At 43.3% G+C, this 24419-nt stretch overlaps 1 protein-coding gene across 3 annotated transcripts in view; it reads left to right on the plus strand.

Moving 5' to 3' along the window:
* Positions 1 to 886: 886 nt before the first annotated feature.
* pik3cg (phosphatidylinositol-4,5-bisphosphate 3-kinase, catalytic subunit gamma) overlaps positions 887 to 24419 on the plus strand; it is a 39303-nt gene continuing 15770 nt past the window's right edge. Inside the window, exons 1-6 of one of the 3 annotated variants that reach the window (XM_043714330.1) lie at positions 887 to 1180; positions 1304 to 1361; positions 5710 to 7743; positions 12763 to 12828; positions 12931 to 13156; positions 19269 to 19372. In XM_043714330.1, the coding sequence (XP_043570265.1) occupies positions 5725 to 7743; positions 12763 to 12828; positions 12931 to 13156; positions 19269 to 19372 (2415 nt within the window). In that variant the 5' untranslated portion in view covers positions 887 to 1180; positions 1304 to 1361; positions 5710 to 5724. The remainder of the gene's footprint in view (positions 1181 to 1303; positions 1362 to 5709; positions 7744 to 12762; positions 12829 to 12930; positions 13157 to 19268; positions 19373 to 24419) is intronic. The other 2 variants (XM_043714329.1, XM_043714328.1) reach the window with 2 other exon arrangements.

A 24419-nucleotide genomic window follows, 5' to 3' on the forward strand; every position in this document is an offset into this window, starting at 1 on the left:
CATTTCCTATAACATCTATGCCCTATTGCACCAGCCTCAGACAGATCCATCTTCTCAGTGTCTCCCTCCCCCCCCACCTACAAGTTCAAATCCTCTTAAATAGCTCTAGCAAATCTCCCAGCCAGTATATTAGTCCTCTTCGAATTCAAGTGCAATCTGTTGTTCTTATACACATTCACTTCTACTCCAGCAGAGATTCCAATGATCCAAAAATGTGAACCCTTCTCCCCCGCACTAGCTCCTCAGCCATGCATTCATCTGCTCTATCCTCCTATTCCTACTCCCACTAGCACTCGGCACCGGGAGTAATCCCAATATGACTACTCTCAAGAGCCTACTCTTTAAATTCCTGCTTAATTTTGTATATTCTCTCCCCATAATCTCATCCTTTCTCTTCCTATGTCATTGGTTCCAATGTGTACAATGACCTCCTGCTGGTCCCTCTCCCCCTTGAGAATATTCTGCACCCTCAATTGATAAAGTTGATCACTGCGATTAGCCAAGAGCTCCATTAATGATTGTATAATGCAATTTCTACAACTCTGAAGAAGTTTCACATTATTAAGGTAAGATGGTTTGTTTGGCATCCCATCTAGAGCTGATGGCAACAATGTGTAACATCTACAAGTTACCAAAGTTCTTTGAGCAGCACTTTCCAAACCTGTGCCTCAACCATCAAGGAGAACAAGGTGTACAGGAATTCTCACCCTCTGCAAGGTCCCCTCCAAGCCTCCAAAAATCTAGGACTGTCCTATTTAACAGCACTGAGGATGTAACTGGACCACATGGATTGCAGTGGTTCAAGAAGGTGGCTTACCATCACCACCTCAAGGGTAATACCGAATGGGTAACAAATTCTGTCCTTGCCAGTGATGCTGACATCCCTTGAATGAAAAAGAAGAAAAGGATGATAGCAAATTAGATGGACCTTGGTCTTTTCTCATCCAACAGGTCCTATCTTCTCATTTACTCAGAGCAAATGTTTGTGATTGAGTAAATGTCTTGAGAATCACTGTGGTTTGCTCTCATTTCCTGACTCCTGCAGCACTTCCTCTATCGTGAAGACACCACAAAGTGCCGATGCAGAGAGGGTCGTGTAACATGAACAGGCTGGCTATGGCTGAGCCGTCACATTGTCGAGTGAAGAGAGCCCGTACCCTTGCAGACCCATGACACGGAGGTAAGTTGACTTGGTTCTGCTTGCGTCTCATTTCCTCCAATCTGGAGCAGAAAAGAGGTTTTAAAATGGGGAAGTTGAGGAGTGGCTTTGCAGTGTGTGTGTGCTTTTTTTTTTGTCACCCAGATCCTGTGATGGATCGTTGAAGTGATCCACTAACGTGAAACTAGGTGCATCGAAAAACGTAAGTGTTTGCATCGAACAAAGTTGAGAAGATTGCTCAATGATGAGATAGTAATACAAATTAACGTTGAATCCCTCCTTCTTTCAGTTTCCTAGTGCTTAACTGGGTTGGAAGGAGAGAGAGGAACTAGGTCCAAGGCCTCTGCTGCTGCTGTTCTCAAATCAGTCAGTACTGTAGGGATGGAAGCAGCTCTTCATGACTCCTTCCCATCAGCATTCTCCTCTCCCTTGGTGGAAAGAGTTCGCTCGAATCAAAATCCTGGAATTTTCTGCCTTATGCCATTGAGCGATAACTGCCGCTAGTATGGTTATGATCATTTTACGGTGAAAATTTGAGGTGTTTGGCTAGGATTGTCCTGACAATTCAAGACAGACAATAATGATGGTCTTGCCACATCCTGAAAACATTTCTCTAAAGCTTCAGCCAGTTGTTCCTGGAGTAAATTCCAATCCTTGGAGGGTAGTTCCGAAATCCCACTTACAGCTCACAACAGAGGAGTTTTATATATTCCTCCCTCTCTCAGAGGACACTGAGTCTTCCGTCCATGTGAAGGCAGTTCTCCCTTGGAGCAGTGGTCAGCAGTGTACTGTCTCAGGTGGAGTGAACAGAATATCTGACTTTAAGGCCGTGTTGGATGTGGCGAGAGGAACTTGCAATCAGTCTGAGTTTCGGTGAATCATATGACTCAGTATGAAGGGGCTGGCTGTGGCTCAGCTAGTCACAATTACAAGCTTGTGAGCTCATGTTCTGTTGTAGAGCTTTGAGCACGTCATCTCATCTGATGCTGTAATGTGATATACAGAGGGAGTGTGGCACTGTTGAAGGAGCTTATCTTTTAGATGAGACATTAAACCAAGTCCCATTTGCCCTTTCAGTGGACATAAAAGATCCCACTGCATTTGTTCAGAGCAGATGAGTTCTCCCTGGGGTTCGGGCCTAAACTGCCATCCACAAAGATAACCTGGTCATCATCATTTTGTTGTTTGTGGAATCTTTCTTAGTGGCTGCTGTTTTACTGACATAACAGTGACTATATTTCAACAAAAAAAGTACTTAATTGACAAAATTGCGCCACAATGGGTTGAGTGACCTCCTTCTGTGCACTGCATTAGGAAGTGGATGTGTTTGTGAAAGGTGCTATATAAATTGAAGTTCTGTTTCTCTGTGTGATAGTGATGGTAATTCAGTACCACACTGCCCCACGGTCATCCCCTGGATACTGGAGGCCAGCCAGCCCTGATTACTGATTGAGCTGGAAAGGTTGAATATCATTGGAGTTTGGCAATCTTCCAATGGTACTCCAAACAAGTGTTCAAACTGAATAAAAACAAAGTGCTGGAAAACATTCAACAGGTCTGGCAGCCCTGGTGAAGGGAGAAACAGAGTTTACGTTTTTGAGTCCAGCATGACTCTCCAAAACTGGAAGCCAGAAAATAACAGAAATGATGGTCCTGGTGAATAAATACTTGCTGACTACCCGTGTTGTTGGAGCTGCACATGGTTCAACAGGATCCCATACATTCAATGACATTCCCAACCTGTGTATATATGGGGAGAGTGCGCACACCCAAAGGAAACATGATTTGGAGGAGCCAGTGTTGGAGTGGAGTGTATAAAGTTAAAAATCACACAACACCAGGTTGTAGTCCAACAGGTTTATTTGGAAGTATGAGCTTTCGGAGCGCTGCTCCTTCATCAGGTGGTTGTGGTAAGAAAGCTAGCCTAAGCTGGGTGATTAGGGTGTTAAAGGTCCATCAGGTTCACCAATGCCATCCTGATTGATCTACATTTGAATGTAGACCTGCAGCAATGTAAAGTAACAGAGTCACACACACCACCCAATGAAGTAGCAGCTCTCTGAAAGCTAGTGCTTTCAAATAAACCTGTTGGACTATAACCTGGTGTTGTGTGATTTTTAACTGTGAAGAAAACAGAATTTCTGCTTCTTTTGGTTTGGAGAGTATACATAGTCAAATGGAGACTTTGTATTACAGCCAGACCAAAGAGAAAGTTGCTAAACTAGTTAGCAAATATTAGTTGGAGTGTTTTGTAATAGAAGCCTCTAAACTAAAGCAATATTTATGGGAGCAGGTACAGGATGGAGGAAGAGGGGTGAGAAAGACACTAAAAAGTTTTCATACAAATACTTTATGAAGATAATAAAGAAAGTAAAGATGCACTTGTCTCATGTTGGCACTGCCTGTTTAGATTGCTTACAGCAGCCCTCAGTGCTTGTTGAATTTTGACACCATGCAAATCAAACAAAGCATGACCAACCCTTGCAAACAAATCTCTCCCCGAGGGAAGGACAGACTTGCTGATGCTGGTTGATCACACTGGAATCTTTCAAAACCTACCTGCATTTGGGTTTTACTGCACTTATTTTCCCAGCACTTTACCATCGAGAGGGTGCATTCACCAGAGGGACGTTATAGACAGTTCTCAGGCTTCAGGTGAGAATTGATGGAACGATGTTTTCATTGGGAGATGATCAGGAAGAGGCACCAGCCAAACAGGTCAGGAAGGCGTGGATATTGCAGATGTGATTGATTAATGAATTTATCTAGTGTTGTAATTTTAAAAGTTAAAATCATGTGACACAGGCAGCACTGGCTTGCCAGCATTTATCGTATATCCATAATTGCCCAGAGAGCAGTTAACGGTCAATCACATTGAGGGATATGGGTCAAAAAACAGCAAATGAGATGAGTTTAGTTTGGGAACCTGGGTGGCATGGATGTGTTGGACCAAAGGATCTGTTTCTGTGTTGTTTGGCTCTATTACTCTTCATTGCTGCGGGTCTACATTTAAATGTAAATCAATCAGGATGGAGTAGGGCATTAGTGAACCTGATGGACTTTTAACAACCTGATCACCCATCTTAGGCTAACTTTCTTATTCCAGGTTTTTACTGAATTCAAATTTCACCATCTGCCCTGGTGAGATTTGAACCCTTTTCCCCAGAAGATTTGGATTACTAGTCTAGTGACATTACCACTGTCTCCTGGATATCGATTATAAGATTGAACCAACTTTCTGGGGGTTTATGGACTGGAGTGTCTCCTTCTCTCTTTCCCCAGGCTCGGTACAATTGCAAAAAAAGAAGTGTGTCTGTTCTGGTGAAACCTGGAACACTCATTCTCTTTGTCTCTCCCCAGGTGCTGCCTGAGTTGATGAGTGTTTTCTGTTTTAGTTTCAGATCAGACTTCCAGGAACAGAGATTAATGACATGTCCACTGAAACTTTGTTTATAAAGAATTAGATAAACATCTGACTGAGAAAATAGGATTGAGGTTTTTATAAAGGAACATAAATCTAAGAAATACAAAAGTTTCAGTATTGGGAATTACAAATGGTCAGTGTATCAAGACGGTAATGATTGAAGGAACGACATGCATCTTTAGAGCACCTTTTAACACGTCCCAAAACGTACACCTAATGTAGAAAACTTAGCAGCTCATTCATGCAAAGCAAGCTCTGACAAAGAGTAACTTCCGAGTGACCAGGTAATCTAACAAACCACTTAGCTCAAAGACAAACTACAGATCTTCGAGTTTAGTAAAAACCATGAATATAGATCACATTTTGCCATGACTTCAGCAACTCAGGTATTCCTATAAAGTGTAACGGTCAAGAGATGCAGTGTGATTTCTTCAATGAAGGGATCCACTGAGCTGTCCCCACAATATAGAGATCCCCTGAGATCTCTCTATGATTAAGGGATCCAGTCTGAGCAACCAGTGTAAAGTAGGAAATGTGGCAGGCAACGTGACCAAAGCACCATGACCAGGAACAGAATGATAATAACATGGAAATACATGAAATTTCTTTGAAATAATATTATTGGGTCATTGTAGCGATCTGTGGGGAGACTGGATCTCAGTTTGAAATAGTATTATTGGGTCTTTGTAGCGATCTGAGGGGAGATTGGGTCTGAGTTTGAAATAGTATTATTGGGTCATTGCAGTGACCTGAGGGGGAGACTGGGTGTCGGTTTTAAGCCTCATTTGACAGAGGGCTTCGCTGCTAATGCAGCAATCCCTCAGCACTGCCTGGTTGTATCAGCCTGCATTACAGACTCAAGGCTCTGGAGTGGCTCTTGAAGTTTCGTCCTTTGATTCCAAGAAAAGAGTGCTACTCAACAAATCAAGGTCAACACCATACGATAAAAGATAGTCTCTTTTGGAAATGAATCCATAATAGGTCAGTGTTTTTTGAAGAAGGCAAGAGGACGAGTTGGAATAAGACATTCATGTGTGGGCTATTACTTTGTGTCCCAGTGTCCCACGGGTAACTCGGCTGGTGCTTCTGTGCTTTATCATATCAACACTTTTGCTTGCTTCCTCAGCAGATTACCCCTGGCATGGACCAGCCAAAGAATGACAATGACAATGATAATCCCATTGTTTTGAGAGAGGAAAACAGAAGGAGAAGGCGGAAGATGCGAGCTAACACAACCAGGACCATGCAGTACTATTCACTGGAGCAGCTGGCCATTGAGTTTGTCCTCCCCACACGCAACAAGCTCAACAATGTCCATGAGAAGCTCTCCCTAGAGGTGGCTGGCAATTACACAGTGGAGCAACTGAAAGCCAAGGTTTGGGTGAAAGCTGGTGGCATCAGCGTTTGCCCAGATTTCTACCAGAAGCTCAGCCCTGACCAGTTCAGGTTGATGTACCAGAAGAAGGGTCAGTGGTACGAGATTTATGACAAGCATCAGGTAATCCAAACGTTGGACTGCATCAACTACTGGAAAACACTGCAGAGGAACAACGGTAAGATTCACCTGGCCCAGAAAACGAAAACCTCAAAGGAATCCTTGCAGTTGCAAAACGATTTGAATTACCTGATTGGATATGATGTCACTGATGTGAGCAATGTACATGACGATGAGTTGGAATTCACCCGGAGGAAGCTGATCACCCCCCAGCTCAATGAGGTAGCCAGCAGGGACCCTCGGCTCTACTCAATGGATCCTTGGATCATTTCGAAGCCTCTGCCTGAATATCTGCTCAATAAGATCTGTAACAATAACATATTCATCGTTATTCACAGGGGGACAACAAGCCTGACGATAAAGGTTTCCATTGACGAGACACCACAAAGCATTCTGAAGAACTTCTTCAAAAAGGTGGCCAACAAGAAGGGTCTGCTGGAAATCTCGGAGAACCACAACGAGGAGCACTTTGTCCTTCGGGTCTGTGGCAGGGAGGATTACATCGTTGGTAACAACCCAATAAAGGATTTCCATTGGGTAAGAAACTGCCTTAAGAATGGCGAGGAAATTCACTTTGTCCTTGACGTACCCCCGGATCCAGCAATGGATGAAGTGCAGAAGGAAGAGTGGCCTCTTGTGGATGATTGCACTGGGGTTACTGGATCCCACCAGCAGTTAACTCTCGAGGGAAGAGATCATGACAAAGTCTTCACCATATCCCTCTGGGACTGTGACAGAAAGTTCCGAGTGAAGATTATTGGCATTGACATTCCAGTGCTCCCACGGAACACGGAACTGACTGTCTTTGTTGAAGCGAGTATCTTGCATGGGCAACAGGTGCTGGCCCAGCAAAGGACCCTTACAAAAGCCTTTACAGAGGAAGTGCTATGGAATGTTTGGCTTGAGTTTGACATTAAAGTCAAGGACCTACCCAGAGGGGCACGACTGAATCTTCAGGTTTACTGCGGTAAAGCACCAGTTCAAAGTATGAAGTCTACCTTCCAGTCTCAAGATGACAATGCCTGGGACACCAAGAGCAAGAACCATATGCTGTATTATGTCAACTTGTTGGTGATTGATCATCGATCACTCCTCCGACAAGGGGAGTATGTACTGCACATGTGGAAAATTCCTGATAAAGGTGAAGAACAAGGGACAATTGAGGCTGACAAGCTGACGTCGGCGACCAACCCTGACAAGCAGAACTCCATGGCTATCTGCATCCTCCTGGACAGATACAATTACCCAATCGCTCTCCCACGAAGTTGTCAGAGTCAGGACGCTGAGCTGGAGAGGGCGGGCCACGAGATGCACAGTCAGCTCCGCAAGCAGTTCGAAGAGATCATCAGCACTGACCCCCTGAACCCACTGAGCACTGAGGACAAAGAGTTACTTTGGCATTTCAGGCACGAATGCATGAGGCAGCCTAAGGCCTACCCCAAGTTTCTGAGCTCAGTAAAATGGGGGCAGCAGGATGTGGTCCTGAAAACCCAGCAGCTCTTAGACAAACAGGAGATGTGGAACAGCAGTCCCTTGGATGTGGGACTTGCAATGCAGCTTCTGGATTGCCGATTTTCTGATGAGCATGTTCGGGCACTAGCTGTTGAAAAGCTGGAGACATTGGACAATAGTGAGGTGCTGCGATATCTCTTACAATTAGTCCAGGTAAAATAACCTTCCTTTATACATAGCGTGCAATGAAAGTGGAGGTCTGACTGATGAAGAGATTTATGCAAACCTAAACCAATCAGTGCTATGTGAGCAGGTATGAGCTTGGGGTAGATGTAGTGGTCATTGCCAGGGGAAAGGTGCACCCAGGGTTTATCCACCTCATTGTTACCCAGTGTCCTATGTATCCCTGGTGCATTAGCCTGGAACTGAGCTCATTGTTCGTACCCATCAAGATTATCCCATCACAAGCTGTCATACACAATGAATTCCTGATTAATTTCATACTTAAGAAATGAGACTTGAGCAAATGGCAGCACCCTGAGAACAGGTCAGGGAAAAATAAAAGACAATTAAAATGGCTTTGCATATCTCAATTACCAGCAGGTGTTTTACTCATTACATAAGGATAATCTTCTGTTGTCTTTCACCCTCATGTTGGAGACAGGCTTCACAATTTAACCGAAATGGGAATTTAACTGAGGCCAGTTGCTGTCAGACTGCCATTGAACAAGAATGTAAAGAATAATACACAGGCACAAAGGAAGATTTTTGTTACTGTTACACTGGATAGTGGCATTGTTGGCAACACCAGCATTATTGCTCATTACTTATGCCCTCCAACTGAAAGGCTTTCTCAGATATTTTAGAAGGCACTTGCGAGTCCACCACAATGGGTCTGGAGTCACAAATAGGCCAGGTCAGGAAAGCATGGCAGATTTTCTCCTTGAAGAATATTAGGAGACCAAATGTTTCCAGCAGTGAATGATATTTCTTGGTCACCATTACAGAGGCTAGCTTCATCATCCAGGTTTTTATTAATTGAGTTGAAATTCTACCAGTTGCCTGATATTTTCCTCGGACTCTGGATTACCCAGTCTAGCAACACCTCCACTGTGCCAGTATCTGTCCTTGGGATTGAGAAAACAAAACCAACTCAGTATAACATTCCACATTGTCTGTAGGAATGGCTCTGATCTTCTAGTTGCTTACCATCTCATTAATCCCCGTTTCCTGTCAAACTAACATTCCCATCCTGGCCCTGATATAGGATTCCAATGAAGCATTCGCCTGTTGGACTCAGTATTGATTTCACAACTTCAGAGTATAACTTCCATTTTTTCTTGTATTCCTCATTCCACTCTGGCTGTTTCTTGTTTACGTCCCATTGGCCTTGCTCTCAGCAGAGCGGACCCATTTTCTCCTAACATTTGCAACTATTTTCCATCTTTATCTCTCCTTCACCATCTCCAGCAGTCCTTTCGGTATCCACACAAACTATTAAACTAGCTCCTCCTCCACCTCCATCAACAACATAAAAGTTTTCATTCTGAAAAAATGTCATTGGGCTAAAAATGTTAACCTTGCCTCTCTCTCTACAGATGCTACCACACTTGCTGAGATTTTCCAGCGGATTCTGTTTTTATTTCAGACCCTCACGTTTATGCACACTCTGATATACACCAACACCCTCACTGGATTACGCTCCCTGATATACCTCAATGCCATCACTATATCACACACTCTCATATAAACCTAAACCCTCACTATAGCACACACTCGCATATACACCCACACTCTCACTATGTCATACACTCCCATATAAACCCATACCCTCACTATATCACTCTCAAATACACCCACACTCTCACTATATCACACACATTCATATAAACCCACACCCTTACTTTATCACACACTGCTATAAAAACACATACCCTCACTATATCTCACACTCTGATAAAGCTCACATCCACAGGATAGAGGTAAACTCCAATGTTTGTTTGTTTTCTTGATATATAAAGAACTGAACTGTGTTTGTGACTGTGTGTATATAAAGATATTTTCAATGAATAAAGTATATTTTGAATATACTTTACATATCCTACATCCTCTGTATTTCACACTTTCTGACATACCCCACATCCATACATTTACACACTCCCTGATTTGCCCCACATCCACACTATAACACACTCTGATATCACTATAACAACACTCTGATATACCCACACAGAGGCTACAATACACTGCCTACATTCTCGTACACTCTCACTATAACATACAGTCTGTTATAAACCCACATCCTCACTGTAACATACACTCTGTTATAAACCCACAGCTTCACTATATGTTCTAATATACCCCACACCCTCACTGTAACAGACTCTCTGGAATAGCCCATCACAGCCTTCATTAACTAGTGTTCTATGCCCAAGAATCTTCATCTGCTTTACCAATGACTTCCGTCCATCATAAGATCAGAGGTGAGGATGCTTGATGACGATTACATGATGTTCAACACCAGTCTCGACTCCTCAGACACTGAAGCAGTCTGTGTTCAATGCAACAAAATCTGGACAATATCCAGGCTTAGGTTGACAAGTAGCAAGTAACATTGGGCCACATAAATGCCAGGCAATGATTGTCTCCACAAAGAGACAATCTAACCACCGCCACTTGACATTCAATGGTGTTATCATCAGTGAATCCCCCACTATCAACATCCTTGGGATTACCATTGACCAGAAACTCAACTGAACTTACCACATAAACAGTGGCTACAAGAGCAGGTCAGAGGATAGGAATACTGCAGCAATTAATTCATCTCCTGGCACCTCAAAGCCTGTCCACAAGGCATAAATCAGGAATGTGATGAATACTGCCCACTTGCACCAATAAAGCTCAAGAAACTTGACACTATCCAGGACAAAACAGACAAATTGATTGGCACCACATCTGCAAGCATCCACTCCTTCCACCAATGATGCTCAGTATCACCAGTGTGTACTAACAAGATGCACTGCAGTAATTCACCAAAGATCCTTATACAACACTTTCCACTCCTCCAACCACTTCCATCAAAAAGAACATTAGAAGATACATGGGAAGTATTCCTTCCTAGCCACTCACCATCCTGACTTGAAAATATATTTTCTTTTATTTATTTGTGGGATGTGGGTGTTGCTTGCTGGGTCAGCATTTATTGCCTGTCTGTAGTAGCCTTTGAGAAGGTGGTTTGAGAATGCCATTGAGATTGGAATTTCAGCATTTTGACCTATCAACAGTGAAGGAAGGCCAATATATATCCTTCACTATAACACATTTTCTCATATACCCCACCACCTATTTCACATTCCCTGATATATTCCACACCCTCACCTTTTGGTATACCCTTCAATCTCACTGTAACACCCAATCTGATATAGTGAGGCTGTGGAGTATATCAGATTGTGTGTTACAGCAAGGGTGTAGGATATAACACACTCCTGAATATACCATATTTCTTCACTATAACATACACCCTAATATACTCCATCCTCATTAAAACATACACTCTGATATACCCCACACCTGCGCTGCAACACACACTCTGGTATACTCTACACCCATACTTTAGTACGCCCTCTGATATATCCTACATCCTCACTATAACACACACTCTCACATACCATATAACCTCAATATTTCACATTCCCTGATAAACCCCACACCCAGACTGTAACACACTCCAATATAATCCGCACCATCACTGTATCTTACACACTGATATACCCCACAATCTCACTACAACACACAATCCAATTTAGTCCACACCCACAATAACATACACTCCCTGATAAACCTCACATATTCAGTCTAACACACTCTCTCATATATCCCACACTATCAGTATTTCACATTCTCTGATAAATCCCTCTCCCTCACCCTAACATAATCAATATATCTTACTCTCACTATAACACACTCCTTGTTGTACCCCACACCCACACTGTACAACACTCCCTAATATACCCCACATTCTCACTGTTATACACTCCCTAAAATACCCTAAACTCTCACTATAAGACAATTCTTGTTCCATACCAACACTTTCACTGCAACACACTCCCTTATGCACACTCTCAATATAACACATTGTCCAATATACACCAGAACCTCATATTAATACACCTGGGTTCATTTAAACCTTTATTGGCTGAGTCTGGTATTACACCAGACCTTCTTTCTCTGCTTCCTGATCCAGTGTTACTTGGTGCATTTTGATTTTAAAATTTCTTTTCATAGTTTAAATCCCACCATGACCTCATGCTTTTCTGGGTCTCTAACCTCTTTCAATCCTATAACTTTGCAAAGACACTAACAGTTTTCTAAACCTGATCTCATGGATAATAAGTCTCCTTTCCTCAATCACCCTTGGCTAAGTTTTCACTTTTCATAACCCTAAATCTCTCCCAAGATCTGTTCATCTCTTTACTTCTCATGCCTCCTTTAAGATACTCCTTAAATATATATCCCTGATCACCTGGTGGGCAGCACGGTGGCACAGTGGTTAGCATTGCTGGCTCACAGCGCCAGAGACCCGGGTTCAATTCCTGCCTCAGGTGACACTCTGTGGAGTTTGCACATTCTCCCCGTGTCTGCGTGGGTTTCCTCCGAGTGCTCTGGTTTCCTCCCACAGTCCAAAAATGTGCAGGCCAGGTGAATTGGCCATGCTAAATTGCCCGTAGTGTTAGGTGTAGGGGAATGGGTCTGGTTGGGTGCGCTTCGGTGGATCGGTGTGGACTTGTTGGACCGAAGGGCCTGTTTCCACACTGTAAGTAATCTAATCTAATCTAAAAGAAAACCTGTCCCAATATTTCCTTATGTAGCTCACTGTCAAATTTTGTGGAAACTTGCAACAATTTCCATCTAGAAGGACAAGGGCAGCATATATATGGGAACACCACCGTCTGCAAACTACCCTCCAAGCCACTCAACATCCTGATTTGGAAATATATCGCTGTTTCTTCATTGTGGCTGGGTCAAAATCCCAGAACGCCCTCCCTAATGCCATTGTGGAACAACGTACAACAAGAAGGCCACCCACCAGTATCTTCTCCAGAACCATTCAGGATGGGTAATAAGTACAGAGCATATGATTCCCACATCCAATATCCAAATAAGATAGGCCAGTTTAAGTTGCTACGTCCCCCAATACACACTTATGCATGTATTATTTCAAACTAATTTCAGGCAGTCAAGTTCGAGCCTTACCATGACAGTGCCCTAGCCCGATTCCTCCTCAAACGAGCCTTAAGAGTGAGTATATTTGTTGATTGGACGAGCATTTTGATTTCTCTATGCGCAGAAACATGTATTTTCCTGTTTAAAACTCTGCCTTAACTTTTGACTCCCTGCTAGAGTAAACGAACTGGCCATTTTCTGTTCTGGTTTCTGAGGAGTGAAGTGGCTGAATCGATGCACTATCGACAGCGCTATGCTGTCATTCTGGAAGCCTATCTCCGGGGTTGTGGGAAAGCCATGTTGATGGATTTCATGAAGCAAGTCAAGGTGATGGAGGCCCTGCACAAAGTCACACTGGAGATTAAAAATGTCACTGCTGACAAGTATGACGTTTCAGCTCAAGGTATGTCTATAAATGTCTGGATGCAAAGGGCTGGAGAATATGGGAGATAGAGAATGCCATAAAGTTACAGTTAGAAGTGGGGAAGATTGGAGAGCTGCTAACACAGGACCTCTCCATCAATCATACTCCTGGTGACTGGAATTTGTAAAGTGGAACTGCAGTTCACTGACTTACATTGAGCTGGTGAAAGATTCCTACTTTCACTGAGAAACGTTCTGGTACTTGTAAGAGATGACTTCTGTTGTGTCATGTGGACAGGGCTGTGTTTAAATAAATTGTAAATGTGTAAATAAACTTTTAAAATTTAATCATTTGATCACAGCACCCCACCACCTACTTTGAATTGACTGATTTTATGGTGTCTCAGCTTCTGGATTAACATTAAAATAAAGACTCTTAAATGTTCATGCAGAGTTTGCAAACGGTTAAACCTTGGCCTTCCATCTGGATGTGATTCCAGTTTTAATCGCTCATGAGATGTGAACAAGGCCATCCAGTCTTTGATGGCCTTTTCTAACCGTCCCTTGAGAAAGTAGCAGTGAGCTACCTTTTTGAACTACAGCAGTCCATTTGATATAGGTATTCCCACAGTGGTGTTAGAGAGAGAACTCCAGGATGTTGACCCAATGACACTGAAGGAATGATGATATATTTCCAAGTCATGATGGTGAGTGGCTTGGAAGGGAACTTACAGATGGTGGTGTTCCCAAGTATCTGCTGCCCTTGTCCTTATAGATTTTGAGTTACTGAGTGTATCTTGTACATGATGCTGCCATGATGTGGGGGGGTGGGGGGTGTGGCAGCGGCGGCTGTGGCAGTGATAACAGTGAGTGAAGGTAGTGGTTGTGATCTGATTCAAGTTCATAATTACTAATATGAAGATTTAAATGATACTCCTTTTAACACAAACATACATACATTCATTAATAAATGGGGAGCTATGCAGAAATAGATTTGGTGGAAAACAGATAAAAGAACAACAAATTCTGTGGATCAAGAGACCAAACCACAAGCTGGAATGAAGTCCCTTTCTCACAGTTTGTTTTGCATTCTGGTACTGATATAGAACATAGAACAATACAACATAGTATAGGCCCTTCAGCCCTTGATGTGCCAACCTTTTGTCCTACTCTAAGATCAAACTAACCTACATACCCTTCATTGTACTATCATCCATGTGCCTATCCAAGAGTCACTTAAATGTCCCTATAATCCTTCCTATGATGAGCTAACCAGAAATGAACACAATATTCCAAGTGTGGTCTAACAAGAGCTTTATAGAGCAGTAGCATATCCTCACGGCTCTTAAACTCAATCCCCCCTGCTAAAGAAAGCCAATAGACCATGCACCACCTTAACAATCCAATCAACAAGGTGGCAACTTTGAGGGATCTATGGATGTGGACCCCAAGATCCCTCTGTTCCTTCACACTGCCAAGAATCCTGCCTTGTACTCTATATTCTGCATTCAAATTCAATGTTCCAAAATGAATCACTTCACACTTTTCCAGGTTGAACTCCATCTGCCACTTTTCAGCCCAGTACTGCATCCTGTCAATGTCGCACTGCAACCTACAATAGCCCTCCACACTATCCACCACTCCACCAACCTTCATGTCATTGGCAAACTTACTAACCCACCCTTCCAATTCCTCATCCAAGTCATTTACAAAAAATCATAAAGAAGAGAGATCCTAGAACAGATCCCTGCAGAACATCACTGGTCACTGAGCTCTTGGCTGAATACTTTCCATCTACTACCACCCTCTGTTTTCTATGGGCCAGTCAATCCTGTATCCATACAACCAGGTTTCCATGTATCCCATGCCTCCTTACTTTGTGAACAGCCTACCATGGAGAGCCTTAATCAACACCTGGCTAAAATCCACATACACCACATCTACCTTTAGCAATGTGTTTTGTCACATCCTCAAAGAATTCAATAAGGCGTGTGAGGCATGACCTGCCCCTCACAAAGCTATGTTGACTATCTCTAATCAAACTAAGCTTTTTCAAATAATCATAAATCCTGTGTCTCAGAATCCTCTCCAATAATTTGTCCACCACCGATATAAGTCTAATTGGCCTGTAATTCTCAAGATTATCCTTATTCCTTTTCTTGAAGAGAATAACATTTTCCACCCTCCAATCATCTGGCACTATTCCAGAGGACAGCGAGGACACAAACATCATCTCCAAAGGCTTAGTAATCTCTTCCCTCGCTTCCCGTAGTAACCTTGGGTATATCCCATCTGGCACAGGGGACTTATCTATCCTCATGTTTTTCTAAATTTCCAGCACATCCTCCTCCTTAACATCAACCAGTTAGAGCTTCTCGGCCTATTTCACACTGTCCTCACAAACGACAATGTCCCTCTCACTAGTGAATACTGAAGCAAAGTATTCATTAAGGACCTCCCCTACCTCCTCCAACTCTAGGCATGAGTTCCCTCCGCTATCCCTGATCAGCCCTACCCTCACTCTGGCCATCCTCTTGTTCCTCACATTAGTGCAGATGCCTTGGGGTTTTCTTTAATCCAGTCTCCCACCTCTTTTACCTCCCTCCCTATTCCTTTTGAAACATTAAAACCCCTAACATCCAACAACCATTCCTGCTCATGTGATATCCAAATTTCTGTAATGGTCACAACATCATAGCTTCAAGTACTGATCCATGCCCCCTTCTAGCTCTCCCAGGTAGTTTCTTCCTGGCTACCTTGTAACCCTCTAGAGCCCTGTCTGATCCTTGCTTCCTCAACCTTAAGTAAGCTTCCTTCTTCCTCTTGACTAGATGTTCCACATCTCTTGTCATCCAAGGTTCCTTAACTCTAGGGTGTAGGTTTGCTCGCTGAGCTGTAGGTTTGATATCCAGACATTTCATTACCTGGCTAGGTAACATCGCTCTAAGTGAAGCGAAGCTGTTGTCTCCTGCTTTCTATTTATATCTTTCTCCTGGATGGGGTTCCTGGGGTTTGTGGTGATGTCATTTCCTGTTCGTTTTCTGAGGGGTTGATAGATGGCTTCTAGATCTATGTGTTTGTTTATGGCCTTGTGGTTGGAGTGCCAGGCCTCTAGGAATTCTCTGGCATGTCTTTGCTTAGCCTGTTCCAGGATAGATGTGTTGTCCCAGTCGAAATGGTTTTTCTCATCCGTGTGTAGGGCTTCGAGGGAGAGAGAGGGTCGTGTCTTTCTGTGGCTAGCGGGTGTTCATGTATCATGGTGGCTAACTTTCTTCCTGTTTGTCCGACGTAGTGTTTGTGGCAGTCCTTGCATGGAATTTTGTAGATGACGTTGGTTTTGTCCATGGGTTCTACTGACTAACAAACTAACAAACTTAAAAGACGCAGGTTTGTAGTTCTCCGTTGTCCTTTCTTTCAACTGTGACGTCCAGGAATGCGAGTTTGTTGTCGGTTTCTTCCTCCTTGGTGAACTTTATGCCTATGAGGGTGGTGTTGATGATGTTAAATATCTCTTCTATCTTGTTTTGTTTTGTGATGACAAAGGTATCATCTACGTAGCGGACCCAGATTTTTGGTTTGATGGTTGGTAGGGCTGTTTGTTCTAGCCTTTGCATTACCGCTTCTGCTATGAATCCTGATAGCATGGATCCCATGGGTGTGCCATTGGTTTGTTTGTAGATTATGTTGTTCAAAGTGGTGGGTGATGAGGCACAGGTTCTTTAACCCTACCATCCCTTCCTTGCTTTAGTGGGACAAACCTATCCAGCACTCACAGTGCTCCCTAAACAACCTCCACATTTCTATTGTGCATTTCCCTGAGAATATCTGTTCCCAATTTATACTCCACAGTTTCTGCCTAATAGCAATTGTAATACCCCCTCCCCCAATTAAATACTTTCCCATACCATCTGCTCCCATCCCTCTCCATGACTATAGTAAAGGTCAGGGAGTTGTGATCACTATCACCGAAATGCTCTCCCAACGAGAGATCTGACACCTGACCTTGGTTCGTTGCCAAGCACCAAATCCAATATGGCCTCCCCTCTAGTCGGCCTATGTACATATTGAGTCAGGACTCCTCCTTGGACACACCTGTCAAAATCTGCTCCATCCAAACTATTTGCACTAAGGAGGTTCCAAACAATATTAGAGAAGTTAATGTCATCCATGATAACAACCCTGTTACTTCTGCACCTTTCCAAAATCTGCCTCGCAATCTGCTTCTGTGTGTCTCTGTTGCTATTGGGGGATCTACAGAAAACTACGAATAAAGTGACTGGTCGTTTCCTGTTTCTGACTTCCACCCATATTGACTCAGTAGACAAAGCTTCCTCAATGATCTCCCTTTCTGCAGCTGTGATACTATCCCTAATTAGCAATGCCACTCTCCCACCTCTTTTACCTCCCTCCCTATTCCTTTTGAACATCTAAACTCCAGAACATCCAACAACCATTCTTGCCCCTGTGATATCCAAGTCTCCGTAATGGCCACAACATCATAGCTCCAAGTACTGATCCATGCTCTAAGTTCATCACCATTACTCCTGACACTTGCATTAAAATAGACACACTTCAAAATATGTTGTTAATGGTGGCAGCCCTCAATTTGGTAGCTGGTTAGCTGGAAGTAGGATTTTGCTTGAGTTAAAGTTCTTCCTTGCAGTCTTTTCATTTGTTTCATGTTTCATTTCTACTGGGGGAGGCGGGGGGGAAGAGAGAGAGAAAGAGAAAATAAAAGAGCATTGGTTTTGACTTGCAGGTTTTCTAGAGGTCTGAGTACTGCAGTTCTGTGACAAATTAGAACTTAACTATCCAAAAGATGTTGCTCGGCAGTTTTTCATCCAAAGACATCTAGTGCCAGTTTATCTCTTAAAAGTATTAAAGCCAGATTCTCCACAAGTTACCTGTCATCACTAAGTGGACATGAGAGTTCACTTTTCATTCAGGTTGTTAAAAAACAACTGGTACATTCTCTGCAAAGCAGTAGTATCTAAACTTCAATTTTTCCACTTTATATTCCAGTAAAAATATGTAGCTCTTACTGTGGGAGGAAGGTGGAATCAGTGGCAAGGGTACAAAGCATGTTGTAGGGAGACTTTGGTCTTTGCAAATGTTGAACTGGAGGTTATGGTGTCTCAAGACTGAATATCAGATTCCCACTCTGACAATACAAAAATTAACCATGAGTTCAAAGTGGTAGTAGAGAAATAAAAGCAAGTGTTAGTAATAAAAATGCAGAAGCTGTGGCCAAGGGACACCAAGTAGGTGAGGAACAGGAGAGAGTCATAGAATCACAGGATCCCCACAGTGTGGAAGCAGGCCATTCAGCTCATCGAGTCCACACTGACCCCTCCCGAAGTGCATCCCACCCACACTCACCCCATCCCTCCAACCCTGCCTTTTCCATGGCTAATCCCCCAAGCCTTCATGTCCCTGAATGCTATGGGCAATTAGCATGACCAATCCACCTAACCTGCACATCTTTCGACTTAGGGAGGAAACCGGAACACCCAGAGGAAATCCATGCAGACACAGAGAGAATGTGCAAACTCCACACAGACAGTGGCCTGAGGGTGGAATTGAACCCAGGTCCCTGGGTATCAAGGTACTAGAATACATGCAGCGTAAACCAGGAATGCGAGGCGATAGTTATGTAGGGGGAGAAAAGACATACCTTTCTATAGAAAGTTCCACAATCTTGAAGTGTCCCAAAGATTATTTGTTTACAACCAATTAAATACTTGTAGTTACTATGGTAATACAACAAGCTCCCTCTAATAGCAATGTAACAATCACCAGATAATAATTTCTATTAGTGACCAGGGATAACTTCTCTGCTTTGAATCAAAACAGCACTATTGGATACTTTCTGTTTAGCTGTGACAGCGTAGGGCCTTGGATTAGTGTTTTATTCCGAAGATGGCATTCCTGACAGAGCAGCACTCCACGAGAGAGCGCCATTATTGCTTTGGAGTGTCAGCTTGCATTTTTATGGTTGATCTCTGAGTGAAACTGGATCCCACTGCCTCAGAAGTGAGAGTGCTACCAGCTGAGCAGTGCCTGCCATGGGAATTCTGAGCTCATGGCTTTTACAGAAAAGCTGAGAAGTGTACGGTGTGTTTTCTTTCTGATTGAATCTCTTTTATTTGTAGCAATCTCGCAGTTAAGACACAAACTTGAGAAGCTGCAATCATCTGGTTTCCCACAATGTTTCCGAGTTCCATATGACCCTGGCCTCCGTGCAGGTGCTCTTGTGGTAGGTCAAACTTTACATAAGTGCTTCTCTCTGGATATTTTAGATGCTGAAGAGTCTCTGCAATGGCCAAGATTTGGTCTGGTGCTGAAGTGTCAGTTTAGCTGGTGTTCAACGCAAGACCTCAAGGAATTGAAACTTGCATTAGAAACTGTCACCTAGAGAATTGTTAAGGGGCTAATTTCTGTTTAAATGATCTGCTCATTCTCATTAATAAGGTTCACAGCATTTTGGTGGCTAGGTCTTATTCTAGTACTCTCACCTAACAGTGACCACTGGTTAGGATTGAACATTTTTACAAAGGATTTTGTTGCTATGTAAATGTATATCTTATTGTCTATTTTTCTGGTGGTGTTTTGAAGAGGATATTGTGGGAGTCTCTGCCAAGAATTCACTTGAGCTAAATTCCTGGAGCTATCCTGCCAGGGTTTCTCCCATGTGTTTGTGTGTGTGTGTGTGTGTGTGTGTGAGAGAGAGAGAATATATATAAAGATAGAGAGAGAGAGAGAGAGAGTGTGTGTGAAGGCTTCAAATATCGCTCCAGGGAAATTGCATCTCATGAGAAATGGTTTCAGCACCAGCAGGGATTGTGAGAATCAGCAATGAGTCTGAAAATTGGCAGCAAGATCCAGACTAAATCCAGTTTTTCTTAATAGTACAACACCCATTTCATATCTACTTTCAGCCTTTGGCCAAAATAGCCCTTGGAGTGTCTAAGTTGAACACTAATTGTGGCACAGATTGTCTTTAAAGAATGGCAGAAGTGGTGTTTAATCATTCATGTGTACATTGAACAATGTGTCTAACTTGGTCATTTCTTCTTTCACTACCAGAACATTCTTTAAAGGGCATTGTTGGTTTGTAGTAGAGGCGATCTCCCAAGGACAGGTCCTCTGCTAATTTCCCCAAAGTCAGCCTGTCTTATGCCTTCCTCCTCAATTGCCTATTGGAACCTGCCACTTCCAGTTTGCAATGTGAAATGTGACCATCAGAAAGAGGAAATCTAGTGTTTCCCACTGCCTTTCTTATGTGTTGTTACGAAAACATAAAATCTCTTCCCACAGGATCCTCCGCCTATCTTCTAACTCTGGGGATTGAGACAAAAAGAGAAATTGCTGGAAAACCTCAGCAGGTCTGGCAGAATCTGTGGACGGAAATCAGAGTTAATGTTTCAGGTTGGGTGACCCTTCCTCAGAACTGATGATAGGAGAAAGTGAGGACTGCAGATACTGGAGATCAGAGCTGAAAATGTGTTGCTGGAAAAGCGCAGCAGGTCAGGCAGCATCCAAGGAGCAGGAGAATCTATGTTTCGGGCATAAGACCTTCTTCAGGAATCCTGAAGAAGGGCTCATGCCCGAAACGTCGATTCTCCTGCTCCTTGGATGCTGCCTGACCTGCTGCACTTTTCCAGCAACACCTTTTCAGCTCAGAACTGATGGTGTCAGGAAAATCTATATGCAGAAGATAGGGTGGGGAGAGGAGATAAGGATTAAACAATAGCTGGAGATAGAGCTCGAAGAGAGAGAAGAACATTTGAACAAAGGAGTGGATAATGACCTGACTAGGACGGTGAAGAGTGACTGTTAGTGGCTAACAATGGGTTGTGTGGAAGAGCAGACCATGTGATAACAAGGCCTGGTGTCTGGGGGTTGGGGTAAGGACATGGGAAATCTTAAGCCCTAAAGTTGTTGAACTCAACATTGAGTCCAGAAGGTTGCAGAGTTGCCAAGTGGAAAATGAAGTGTTATTCTTCCAACTTGCACTGAGCTTCGCTGGAGCGCTGCAGGAAGCCTGAGACAGAGGTGTTGGCCAGGGAACATGGTGGTGTGTTGAAGTAGAATCCTGGGGATCGAGGATGACTTGTGTTCTGGTCTGTACGCTGCTGTTGTCCCTTAAGGTTCTAGCTCCCCATAATTGCCACGAAGCATTTTCTGTTCTGATGGATAACCCCTGCTTGCAACGCAAAGCAAGGGACTATTTAACCTATGCCTGGGCAGGCATTGCTTGTAATTTGTTACTTGTTTAATCAGTCAAACAGGTGATTTGGTGATGGGATAAAAGGGTTATTTGTGTGTAAGAACACTTCTGTGTATAAGGTAAAATAAGAGAGAAGAACTGAGTTATTTTCTCTTGGGGCGTAGTGCTAGTGTTCCTACCTCTGGACCAGAAGGTCTGGATTCAAGTCCCACCTCCTCCAGAGAGGTGCATCATAACATCTCTGAACAGGTCATTTAAAAATATCTTTGAGTTACAGTGTCAATAGCAGAGAAAAGGCCCTTTAGCCAACTGAGTCCAACTAAAGAAGCAATGAGGGGGAAGACAGTGAAATCTGGGGTAAGCTTGTGGTTTATTTAAAAGAAGATTGCACAAGATTTTTTAATATATGTAAAAGATAAGAGAGAGGCAAGAGTGGATGTCGGACTGCTGAAAAATGAGGCTGGAGAAGCAGAAATGAGGGACAAAGTGGAGGAACTGAATAGATACTTTGCATCGGTCTTCATGGTGGAAGACACCAGCAGCAAACCAGAACTTCAAGAGAGTCAGGGGGCGGAGGTAAGAGCAGCGGCCATCGCTAAGTAGAAAATGCTGAGAAAGCCGAAAAGTCTGAAAATGGATAAATCATCCAGACTAGATGTTTTTAAGGAGATAGCAGAGGAGGTTGTAGAGATATTGATGGTGATCTTTCAGGAATCATTGGAGTCAGGGAGGGTCCCAGAGGACTGGAAAATGGGTACTGTAACACCCCTGTTTAAGAAGAGAAGGAAGCAGAAAACAGAAAAGTATAGGCTGGTTAGCCTGACCTCAGTCGTGGGTAAGATTTTACAGTCCGTTATTAAGGATGAGCTTGCAGAGTACATGGAAGTGCAGGGTAAAATAGGGCTGAGTCAGCACGGCTTCATCAAGAGGAGGTCATGCCTGACAAAACTGTTACAATTCTTTCAGGAGGTAACAAGAAAATTAGATAAAGGTGACCCAGGGATGTGATCTATTTAGATTTCCAGAAGGCCTTTGAAAAGAAGCTGTACATGAGGCTGCGAAATAAGATAAGAGCCCATGGTGTTAAGGGCAAGGTACTGCCAATGGATAGAGGATTGGTTGACTGGCAGAAGGCAGAGAGTGGGGATAAAGGGTCTTTTCAGGATGGCAGCCGGTCACTAGGGGAATTCTGCAGAGGTCCATGTTGAGACCACAACTATTCGTGCTACATATTAACGATCTAGATGAAGGAACTGAGGTCATTGTTGTTAGGTTTGCAGATGACACAAAGATAGATGGAAGTTCAGATAGTGTTGAGGAAGTGGGGATGATGCAGAAGGAGGTGGACAGGCTAGGAGAGTGAGCAAAGAAGAGATGGATGGAATACAGTGTTGGAAAGTATGACGTAATGAGCTTTGGTAGGAAAAATAGAGGCATAGGCTATTTTCTAATGTTATGGACCAGGCCAGACCCCCACAAAACATTTCAAGAAAGTAGCCCAGACCCTAACTTTGTCAGTTGTTTTAAGCAGGTGTAACACGGATATTCCAGGAGGGATGCAGCTGGTCAATCCACTTAGTTTAAAACAAAACTAAGTGGATGGCACGATGGCACAGTGGTTAGCACTGCTGCCTCACAGCACCAGAGACCCGGGTTCAATTCCCGCCTCAGGCGACCGACTGTGTGGAGTTTGCACGTTCTCCCCGTGTCTGCATGGGTTTCCTCCGGGTGCTCCGGTTTCCTCCCACAGTCCAAAGATGTGCACGTCAGGTGAATTAGCCATGCTAAATTGCCCATAGTGTTAGGTAAGGGGTACATGTATGGGTGGGTTGCGCTTCGGTGGGGCGGTGTGGGCTTGTTGGGCCGAAGGACCTGTTTCCACACTGTAAGTAATCTAATCTAATCTAATAATGTAATCTAATCTAATCTAAAACAGAATTTATTTACAAGATTACTGAATGAAACTCAAACAAAAGGGAACAGAATAGAGAATAACTTAACCTGTCCGAAAACACAACAGATTATCCCAACTTAATGATGCTGTTTCCAATACTTGGAATAATCCCCATAAACACCCCTTGGCACAAAAGGTAAAATCAAACACAGGGTCTTACAGGATAGAAGTCAGAGAGAGATCAGCATGGACCTACTTCTTTGGGTCCAGCAGCTTTTTTCCACTGTACTGTGCTAAAACCAAACCAAACCAGAGAAATGCTAAACTGGACTAGCCACTTCCCTTTCGTTGGGCGAAACTGAGCACCGCAGATGCTGGAGACTAGAGTAGAGTGTGTGGTGCTGGAAAAGCACAGCAGATCAGTCACCATCCTAGGAGCAGGAGAATCGATGTTTCGGGCAAAAGCCTTTCATCAGGAGGGCTTTTGCTTGAAGCGTTGATTCTCCTGCTCCTTGGATGCTGCCTGACCTGCTTTGCTTTTCCAGCACCACGCTTTCAACTCTCCTTTCATTGTACAAGTGTTTTTTTTAAACTTAAAAGCATTTTGCCTAAGGCAGTGTCTGTTAACTATAATGAAATTGGCCCTCAAACCCAGACTTTTAGGAGTCTGTGTCTATTACGACCTCTCTGAAAAAAACAAAGAAAACATTAACCTTGTTAAAGGAGCAGCATCGTCACACTAAACAGGGAAAAGCTTTGGAAATCTGAAGCAGGAAGGAACTTAAAAGTCCCAGTTTAGGATTCCCTTAAAGTTAACATACAGATTTAGTTTGGCAGTTAGGAAGACAAATATAATATTACCATTCACTTCAAGAGGGCTAGAATACAAGAGCAGAGATGTACTGCTGAGACTGTGTAAGGCTCTGGTCAGACTTTGGAATATTGTGAGCTGTTTTCAGCCTCATATCTAAGGAAGGATGTGCTGGTCTTGGAGGGGTTCCAGAAGTTCTCAAGAATGATCCTGGAAATGAAGAGCAGCTCAAATGAGGAGCAGTTGAGGACTCTAAGTCTGTACTCAACAGAGTTTAGAAGAATGAAGGGGAGATCTCACTGAAATGTATAGAATACTAAGAGGCCTGGATAGAGTGGGCGTGGAGAAGATGTTTCCACTGGTAAGAG

Source organism: Chiloscyllium plagiosum, chromosome 24 (assembly GCF_004010195.1).
Source record: "Chiloscyllium plagiosum isolate BGI_BamShark_2017 chromosome 24, ASM401019v2, whole genome shotgun sequence".
NCBI classification, from domain to species: domain Eukaryota; kingdom Metazoa; phylum Chordata; class Chondrichthyes; order Orectolobiformes; family Hemiscylliidae; genus Chiloscyllium; species Chiloscyllium plagiosum.